General features: G+C 44.3%; 1 protein-coding gene across 4 annotated transcripts; it reads left to right on the top strand.

Annotated features, from left to right (window-relative positions):
- Positions 1–1,556: 1,556 nt before the first annotated feature.
- CDCA4 (cell division cycle associated 4) lies at positions 1,557–9,513 on the top strand. Of its 4 annotated transcripts, XM_021554500.3 has the most exons (4): positions 1,557–1,673; positions 5,114–5,194; positions 7,100–7,377; positions 7,548–9,513. In XM_021554500.3, the coding sequence occupies exons 3-4, from the start codon at positions 7,375–7,377 to the stop codon at positions 8,301–8,303; spliced, it is 759 nt and encodes a 252-aa protein (XP_021410175.1). In that variant the 5' UTR covers positions 1,557–1,673; positions 5,114–5,194; positions 7,100–7,374; the 3' UTR covers positions 8,304–9,513. The 4 variants fall into 4 exon arrangements, with proteins under 4 accessions (XP_021410175.1, XP_021410174.1, XP_085437004.1 ...); XM_021554499.3 differs by lacking the exon at positions 7,100–7,377; XM_085580878.1 differs by lacking the exons at positions 1,557–1,673; positions 7,100–7,377 and adding an exon at positions 1,716–1,788.
- Positions 9,514–10,375: the final 862 nt, after the last annotated feature.

Below are 10,375 nucleotides of genomic sequence, written 5' to 3'. Positions count from 1 at the left end.
CTGCTGTTTCCCAGCCTGTCTTACAAGAACCTCAGCCGCAAGCCTCGCCCATCCTCCAGCTCCAGCTGCTTATCCCACCCTTTCTCCAGCTCCTTCCCCTCCCCGCCCCAGGGCCGGGAGGCAGCAGCTGCCGCCTCTGCGGCGCTCCGGCAGCCCGGGCCAGCCGCCCCTCCTTCCCCCGGGCTGCTCCGGAGCAGCCGGCACGTAGCTGCTGGGCCGGGAGAGCCACCGAGACACGCTGGGGCAGCCTAAGTGCTTGCAGATGTGCAGCTGCATCGGGCTGGGGTCACAGCGGCAAGGTTTGGTTGAGGGGGTTTTGCTGAGCAGGGTGGCAGCAGCTTTAGGACAGAACCAGTTAGGTTGGAAAAGACTTCTGAGATCGAGTCCAACATAGCACTGCATAACATGGCACTGAGTGCCATGTCCAGTCTTCCTTCAGCACCTCCAGGGACGGTGACTACACCGCCTCCCTGGGCAGCCCATTACAGTGCCTAATCACCTTTTCTGTGAGGAAATTCTTTGTTATGTTCAGCTAAACTCCCAACAGCACAGCCTAAGGCTATGTTCTCCCTAGCCCTGTCACTCGTTCCCTGGGAGCAGAGCCCAACCTCCACCTGGCTGCACCCTCCTGTCAGAAAATTGGAGTGATAAGGTCTCCCCTGAGCCTCCCCTTCTCCAGGCTAAACATCCATAAGCTGCCTCAGCTGTTTCTCATAAAACTTGTGCTCTAGACCCTTCACCAGCTCTGGTCTCTTCTCTGGACACACTCCAGCCACCTTAATAGTCCTCCCCAATTGAGGAGCCCAGAACAGGGCACAGTACTCCAGGTGTGCCCAGCACTTCCCTGGTCCTGCTGGCAACACTATTCCTTTAGAGGCCAGAATGCCACTGGCGTTCTCGCCCGCCCGGGCACTCGCTACTGACTCATGTTCAGACAGCGGCTGCCTGCGGGGTGAGACATCACCCCCGCCCCAGCACGCGGGTTCCTGGCTCCGACTGCGAGACCCGGGGCTGGGCCCGAACAGGAAATGCCACAGGCCTTGCTAATGTTGTGCTGAGGCCTCCTGTTACCCCCGCGGGGCGCAGCTCCGGGGCTCCCGGGCCGTGAGGGAAGTGGGACGGCGGGGAGCGCCCGGCCCGGGGCTGCCAACGCTCCCTCTCCCCTCCCCCGCCAGGGCTCCCCGCGGGCTGCAGCGCGGCCAGGTCTGAACCTGTTCCCGCCGGAGCCCGTGGCCGGGAGCCCAGACGCACCGCGGGGCCTTGGCTACGATTTGAAATCGGGGCGGCCCCGCCTCGCCCCCGCCCCCGCCGCCCTCAGCCTCTCACGGCCGAGGGGAAGGGCCCGGCTGCCATGGCAACCTCACCGCCTTAGGGGGCGGAGCTCGGGGGCGGGACGGGCGGGCGCTGTAGCCAATCGCAGCGGCGAGTGCCGCCTGCAACGCCTGGCGGCAGCCAATAGCAGGCGCCGCCGCTCCCTGGTGGGCGCGGTCTCCGGGGAAGGCCCGCCCCCGGCGGCCGCGGGTCCCTTTGTGGGCTTTGACAATAAGATGGCGGGCGGGGGGAGGCGGGGCCGGCTGGCCCCGCCCGTCCCTCGGGCGCGGAGCCGCCGGTGAGGCGGGAGCCGAGCGGGAGTTCCTGCTCGGGTGTGCGCCGGCGACAGCACTGGCAAGGCGGTGAGTACGGTGGGCTGGGGCGGGCTGGGCTGGGTCAGATCCGCGGGAAGCTGGTGCCGGCGGAACCCGCTGAAGGGACGGGATCGAATCAAAATGGCGGCGAGAGCGCGGGGCGGTGAGTAACCGCCGGCAGCGCTGAGGGGGCCGGCGCGGGCGGGACGGGCGGCCCGTTCCGCACTTCTCCGCTCGGTCGCTACCGCAGCCCCGCTCCCTCATCGTCCGCGCCTCTCCCGGGCGCTCCGCTGCCCTCCCACTGGCGGGGAGCTCCCCCTCGCTCCCCGCCCCGGTCCCGCCTCTCCCCCCGGCTCTGCGGGCTCCCCCTGCTTAGCGCCCCCGGCCCCCACCTGCGTTTCCACGGGCTCCTGCCCCATCTGCTCAGCCTGCTCTTCCCCGGGTGCTGGAACCCCTTCCCCAGTCTCTCGAGTGCCAGAGAGGTGCCTGCCAGCCCCCTACGCCCCGGGGGTGGGCAGACCCCAGTGCTTTACAGGGGCCTTTGTTCCAGTCTGAATAGCGATGCTTCTGGCCTCTCCGTCCCTCTGCTGTGTCTGCATCCCACCTTATACCTCGACACACCATACGGGCACACGTGCATGGCTAAAGAGGAGTAGCAGCTCCCTTTCCGTCTTTTTCTCCACTGTTACACAGAGCTTTGGTTTCTTCCCACGGTTCTTAGAAAAGCCAGTGTTGGAGTGGAGAGGATTAGAGTGGTAGAGGGGCGATACGGCTCCTTCTTGCCTTCCCGTGCTAACCATCATCACTGTACTTACGGCTGTACAAAAAGCAGCACTGTGCTTCACTGAGCCTCCAGCATGGCCTGGGTACTTCTTGTCTGCTTTCCCCTAAAGATAAGCACTGCTGAAATTCCCTGTCTTTGTTAACCCAGTTAGTGGGAAGCAGCATTTTTCCCCTAAAGTACTTAGCTATCTCTTTGGCAGCATATCACTATATGAGTCCGAATTGCGTGTGAAAATGGAATGTCTTAAGTTGATGCTCTAATAAGAACTGAATCAAATTTCAAGCACATTTTTATAAAGCAGACTGGGAATTTGTTGATCCTAAAAGCAAAACTTGTAATGAATTACATAATGCTATGGTATTATTTATTTTTTAAAAAGTGAAACAACAAAACCCACAAAACTCCTTTTCCCTTAGTGCACTATGCTGCAGCTAGCTGTGATCTCCTTGACAACAGTTTTTCTGCGTAGCTGTTTCAAACAGCAGCTTAGTTGAATACACAAAGTTTGGGCTCATGATACTGGGGAAGCAGAAGAAAGGAGATGATGCAGCTCGTCTGGATGCTGCCTCTTGGACAGAGAAAGGTGCTGCTTCAAATTATCAGGGGATTTTGAACACTTTGAACTCTGAAGCAGCAGCAGTCTTCCTCTGATGTACCAAAAGGTTTTACACAATGGCTAATGCCTTTTTGAGTATGTTAATAGATAAATCAATAGGAAAAGATACTTAGATTTTAATTAAGTTTCAAAGTTAGAATTCTCTTGAGATGAGTGCTTATTGGAGATAATGTAAGGAAGTCTGTGGGAGGTCATTTGTTTGCAAAGTTTTAATTGCATCTGGTAATAGCTATGAAGTTAATATGCTTTTACTGAGAACTTGGTTGTTGAGGTACACATTTATGCCAGTTTATAGAGCCCAGAGAAATGACTGCTGTGATGGACCTATTCTTCAAATTTATACTAACAGAAGTCCATGTGGTTTTGTTATAGACCAGGGAAGAACATGGAATCACATGCAGCAGGTTTTAAACATTATTATATTGCATGGGAAAACTCTCCTTCTGTAGTACATAAATAGATTACAGACTGAACTGGTCTGCCAGCATCCCCTGTCATTTAGTTTGTGGATGTGATAATGGCTCTTTTACCAACAGCAACAGTCCTGTCCTGTATTGTCCCCTATTTTGGGAGGCAAACAGCCACAGCCTCTCCCTCTAAAATTGTCAGATATACCAAATAGCATCAGAAAATATTTCAGTTTGTTTTTCTCATGACTGCACCATCTTTACCTGTAGTTCTTGGAAGGGAGGTGGGGGAGGTGTTTGATGTTGGATTTTTTTATGCCCTTGTCACCTACCCTCCAATAAAGCAGAAATTTTGGGATTCAAATAGTTACCAGACACAGGCTCTCAAAGAGATCACTTTTCATTTGTAGAATATGTTCAAAGTGTACCTGGGGAGCAAAAACTTCTGAACTTTTATTGTGTCATAAAGTGTTTGCCAGAAATAAGAAATAGTTTATTGACTTGATATGGTGTCTGACTGAAGTTGTAGTTCAGATGCCTTAAGACACTGTTTCTAAAGTTGCTGTGAGCTCAGTCTATAAAAAAAAAGAGACTTTGAATTGTTTGAAATACAGTTTCCATGACATAACATAATTTAGTTTGAATATCTGCGATCAAAAGTTCTTGGCTTGAGAATGTTAAAGGTGTTTTTTTTTTTCTCATTGTGGCATTTTAACAAGTATGCAGCTTCTTGAGTAAAGACATGTTTTCTGCACTCTCACCCTCAAGTCCTTTGTCATCCATTTTCTTCCCCCTCCATTTGAGAGAAGCAATTTTGAAAAATTGTTTATTACTACACAAAACAGAAAATCAGAACAGATCTCCATGTGCATCCTCTTTATTTGTTTCTTTTCCAGGTATGCACTTCAGTTGCAGACACAGAACTGTCTTGTACTGCACAGACATGTCTAGAAAAGTATCTGAATTGTTTCCATTGTTTATTATAAAAGTTTTTCTAGCCTGTTGGAACAGCACTCTTTTTTGTTGCAGTAGTTAAGGGAATTGTTGCATGCGATGTGAAGTTGTATTTGAGATATCAAATCTTATTATGCTTTAAATGGGTTTTAAAAACTCAGCCTTTATTGTTAAAGCAGTTTAATTACTGTCATTACTTTCATTATTGTCATCTTGCTAAGTAAATCTTAGTCATAAAGTTTCGATGCTGTAAAGGAAAATTCTTTCATGTTTTGCTATGTTACAGTTTTGTGTTTGTGCCACCTCATTTCCTCTAGATGCTACAGAGATATACATGGGTTTGTACAAAAAAGGTGAAAACTATGGTTTTGTAATAAAAGTAAGGAAGATTTGCTTTCGTTACCTTTTGTTTGTGTACACTTTAATGCTCATATGAAAAATTTTTGTTTTCTCTTTAAATGACAAGGCTGTTGGCATAAGGGAAGTGCTGGTCCAAAGGTCCAGGCAATAGCCTAGGACTTGGAATTAAACTGGCATTTCCCTCCTGCTGCAGATTTTGGGGGTATTGCTGGCCAAATCCCATCTGTGCTCTAATTGTGCGTTGGGTTTAACAGTACTATTCATGTTTCTGGGAATGATGCTCACATCATACAGAATAGAGAAGCAAAACTGTCTTGTTCTGCATCTCCTGTCCCTGCCTGACGTCCTGCTTCCCTGTGCTTGCCAGGTGGTGCTGACACTTTTACTGCATGGACTCTGGCTCAGGAGCATGGGAGAAGAGGAAGGACTGCATCAAACACCATTCCTGGTACGTCACTTTGTGCTTCTTAAATGAAACCATAACCTGGTACTCTGTGCAGTCAGGAGAACAGAATGGCAAAGAGCTGGCTTTATGATGTAAGATACTAATTGAAAGCAAGTTTTAGAAAAAAATCAGTGAATGCTGTGAAAGGTTTACTTTTAAGAATCATTAAATGTTTTTCCTCTGCTTCTAGGTGCCCAAGTGTGTGTGATGTATTGATGTTTTCAAGTTTTCTCCTGTGTTCTGTTGTGTTGGTGTTCCTTAGAAGGCATATAGATGCCAAATTATAAATGTATGAAACCAGGTTAACATTCAATTGACATTTTAATTACTCTTCAGAAGAATGTAAGTTGAAATAAAAGAAGCTTCAAACTCTCCACAGTGTTTAATGTTTGATGATGTGATCATACATGATTTGTAAACAGTCCCAAAAGATGTTTCTACAGGTTGTTTCACGTGGCAGGGGGGGAGGTAAGGGTTTGTTCAGAAAGTACTGTACATACAAGTGTAGGAAAAATTAAATAGGGTATCTTCTGATAGGAAGTTTGCAGAAATGTCTAAAAATCTGGAAAAGGAACTATCGAGCAACAACAATACCGAGTATTTAATATTATTAGTGCAAATATGTTAAGTGTCAGGATAAAATTTTAGAAGAAAAGTCCAAAGTATTTAATACATAGTTAATCCATGGATAGCTTTTAAGATGAAAAATTACTACAAGACCAAGTTTATTCTATATGTAGTCTCTGCACATTATGATTTCTAAAGAGTTTTGTATCTTCAGTTGAAAGAAATCTTTTAAGAGTTGGCAAATCCCAACAAAGGTTATTTCACGGATATATACAGCAATGTAACATGTGTTGTACAGAGTCAGACCAAGTGTTTATCTAGCTACTGTGTTATCCCCAGGTTTTCACAGCAGATAAGCATGTAATGTATTTTGAAAGGAGCAGTGTTGTTGCCCTTTGGTGGATTTTTAGTGTCTCAGAAAAAGCTGAGAGAGAATTCCTTGAAAATATGTGGAATGTACCGTAGCAACCAGAAAAGCAAGCCAGAGTTTAGGGCTTATCAAGGAAAATGGGAAGTTACACAGAAAGACACAGCAATAGTATTTTTGTTTTATCAGCTTTTACTTGAAGAACTGTTTCATTTGGGTCACTACCTTGGAAAAAAGCCCCCAAATAGTCGGCAAACAGGAATTCTAAGGACAGAAGACATAGAAGGAAAATAAGGAAGAAGCATAAATTAAAAGGTCAGGTGTCAGCTTTCATTTGCAGCCCAATTTTTATAAGACTTAAAAAAGTGATATATACTGCATTAAAAAAAAGTTACTTTGTATTTCAAGGGACCAGTTGCAATATTTGCATGGGTCACTGTTGTCAAAATTAGTGCAATTCAGAAGAAGAGCTGGTACGTGAGAGGTACCCCTTGTAGAATTCAGCAAGTGATTTTAGGTGTGAATACTGAAAAGCCTGCATGCACCCTGTGTATTTTTAGCTGGTGAACCTAAGCTACAAATACAGGAATTTTCCTGTCTTACAGTCAACCATAAGGAAAGGAGTACAGAAGCCCATACAGAGGATGACTGTGATTATCCTTACTGGATAGTTCTTATTGGAATTACTTGGTTCTTATTGGAATTACTTGGTTCACTTACTCACCTAAGGAAGGGAACCAGAAGGACTGCTTTGGGCACCTCTGCTGAATGTCTCAAGTTACATGGAACAAATCTAGATATTACTGTCTTTGTAGTCAAATAAGCAAATCTTTTCACATATGCTGCCCATGTTTGGTTTTTTTTTGTTTTGTTGTTTTTTTTTTAATGTTACTCTGTTAGGCATATTAATGTTCTGGAGGGGTCAAACCTTTTAAAGATGGTGTGCCAGGTTGTATTTTTATTTCCAAAATCAGAGGTTAAGCATGCCAGTAGAAACTCGGGAGGAGCGAGGAGAAACTGCCTCTCCAGTAGGGGAAATACAGCCGGTGAGATGTTTGCTTCTGTGCGAGGCAGCGGCTCCTGACTCCCATCAGGTGCGGAGCTTAACGGGAGCCAGGAGCTGGGAGCCCCTGCCTCTCTCCAGTGCCATGCCTTGTGGACCTGCTCACCCCTGGTTCCCGAATGTCGCCTTTGGGACCCGGTCCACTTGTTCCTGACCCCTGTTGTACCACACTGGCCATTCTAGAGCATGGTATGACAATTCTGATGTTTCTATCTTTAAAGAATTTGCTTTTTGATAAAAGATTAAAGTTTGCTGTTCTCTTTTTTAGTACTTCTTTTTCCCTCCTTCCTCTTGAGCCGTTTGTGTTGTTCATGATTTTTTTATTTGTTTGGTTTTTTGTTTTGTTTTGTTTTTAACAGGACACAATGTTTGTGCGAGGATTAAAGAGAAAATGTTTTGATGGTGAAGAAGATATTGAAGGGACTCTGGCTGGTATTAAAGCTATTCCTTCCTATAATCTCCAGCGGCAGTCACTTTTAGATATGTCCTTGGTTAAACTTCAGCTGTGTCACATGCTGGTCGAACCCAACCTTTGTCGTTCGGTACTAATCGCCAACACGGTACGGCAGATCCAAGAGGAAATGACTCAAGACGGGACTTGGCAGATGATAAATACACAGAGTACAGGGCAGGCATCCCTGGATCGTCTTGTTTCAACAGATATCCTCTGTCGTTCATCTAGGGATCAAGCTGAGGGAAAGCATGTTCCAGCCTATGGTACTTTCAATAAAGACTTTGAGAATGATCAGGCACAAGATAGTTCAGAAACTATGTCAACAGCATCTGCAGTGCAAGCACCAAGAAACCTGCAGAGCAACGTGTGGGAAATGGAGAATCCACAAGAAAATAAAGGAAACTTTCAAAAATCTTTAGATCAAATATTTGAGACACTGGAGAATAAAAGTCCTAATTCTGTTGAAGATCTGTTTTCAGAAGTTGACAATTCTTACTATGATCTTGATACTATGTTAACTGGCATGATGAGCAACACAAAAATGGGACACTGTGATAGCCTTGAAACATTTTCTTCTTCAACAAATACAGCATCTAACTCTAATTGTAAATCTGATCTTAATGACCTTGATCATATTGTGGAAATCCTTGTTGAATCCTGAACCTCCTTGTGTGGAGGTAAAGATCTGTTAATGGGAGAAAAGACTTGAGAAAGCAATTTCCACAGTTTGTTCTATCAAATCTGCACGAGTATTTTACAGATGTCTGTATATTATATAGCTACATATATTAAGAAGCACTTCATATTGCAATATAGTGTTAACTCTTAAAGTTAACCTGCAACTTGCAGTGTAATAATCTGATTTATTGTCCACTGAACTGTAAGTACATATGGTAAATGTTTCTACATTGGGGATCCAAGGCTCTTGAAATTGGGTTCCTTTTACCAATTTGTTTTAGCCTTTGATGGAGGATATCCTCAGGGAGAGGGATTCTCTTATCTTCTTATACTTCTCCCATAAAAATGGTAATAAACAGAGAGGTTGGATAACTGGTTTCCTGTTATCCTACGGTTTCACTTTGTTACGCCACAAACCTCCTACCATACCTGCTGCTTCTGTTTCAAGTTGCTACATGGCTCTTACAGAGCAATATGCAATATTTCTTGTTACCCTTGCTAGCTTCTTCTGGGTTTTGCTACAATTTTTACTTCAAAAATAGTTTTAAAGTGTTTATTGGTGTTTAGATTTTTCCAGGTATTTTCCTAAAATATATTTTTACTACAGATGTTATGTCAGCTGCTAACTTAGTAACTTTTGATCATATCTGCAGTTGATGTATTTTTTGCAAAATTTTCAAAAAGGGATGTTTTTTACCATGAGCTACCCAATGTAGTTCAGTAAAGTGTATGTAAATATACAATTTTATACTTTGCATTAAAATGTAAGAGCTGTTTTCATGATTCTGTTTTATAGAGTAGTACTTTACTAAATTGAGTATTGTACATTTATGCTTTTCATACCCCACACACTTGAGTATCATTATAGGACAAGCTTCGATCTAGCTAGGCACAATTACATTTAATTCATTTCAGACCATACTTTTTGTTAACTACAAGCCTAAATGATGCAGGTTTTATTTATGTGTATTTATATGTAAATGTCATCAAGTGAATTGTTTATCATTGAAGTCTACCATCAAATATTTGTTTATATCGGATAACTATCTTGCACTAATTGCTACAAAAAGTGTTATTAGCGGCCTTTAAGTCTCACTGGTTGGTATGTCATGATGTCTTGTCATAATTAATATGCTCCACTCTTACCAAGGGTTTCCTCTTGGCTTTTTTTAATAACAAAAAATGTAATACAACATGGATGGTGGTCTTTTCTTCCAGCACATTCGGTTTAGAGTGTATATAACTAAGCTTATTCCTAGAAGATTTTTTCTGGGGGAAAGGGATAATTTGAGTATAGCCTATAATTTTATTATAAAATAACAAATGTTTACCATCAGAAGTTGCTACTGGGGAAAAGCCCCAAACTAGCAGGGTGCAGGGAAGGGGGAAAATACAGATTGGTTTCTAGAATGTGTTGGCCATGGCTTGCAGGGGAAGACATCTGTCAGTAACGTGGTTGTTTTTTGTAGATCTGAGCCAAGCAAGTTGCTGAAAAAGAAAAGGGAACCTTGCTGTGTGTGGCAGGCTCTGCCTGTGACCTTACCTATGATGCAGATTCTCAGACCTGGAGTGAGGTTTGGAGGTGGGGGTGCCAAAGGGGTGTTAAGAACATTTGAGTATCACTTCAGGAATAAGGAGACCGCTGAGCTTATGTGCTCTAGAATCATCTGCTTAGAGGAAAGATACCATTTAGCTAAATTTTGCAAACTCAACAGTTGAATGTATATTGGCTCCATCTTCCAAAACCACGTACTTGGTGTGAGTCTTCAGTGAACCAGAAGATGTTTCCTTGTATTAAATTTGGCATAAGGTAACTTGTAGTTGCTGTAGTTAAACTTTGATTAATAACTTCATGCTCAAGGACAAAATAGCATATAGGCACTGGCAAGTTCAGTCTGTAGGATACGGCCAGAACACAAGAGAAGCCCATCTATGTGTCTTGATTGAGAGATCACTCATAGGTATTGCAGCAATAAACGCTGATTCAGGAGGATCCAAATATAGATAAAAACTGTTGTACCTCACAGTGAAATAAAGCTGGCTTATCTGGTAGTG

This window comes from Lonchura striata, chromosome 5, assembly GCF_050655825.1.
Source record: "Lonchura striata isolate lonStrDom1 chromosome 5, ASM5065582v1, whole genome shotgun sequence".
In the NCBI taxonomy this organism is placed as follows: domain Eukaryota; kingdom Metazoa; phylum Chordata; class Aves; order Passeriformes; family Estrildidae; genus Lonchura; species Lonchura striata.
Note: the sequence above shows the minus strand (reverse complement) of the source record. Positions and strands in the feature narration are given on the sequence as shown.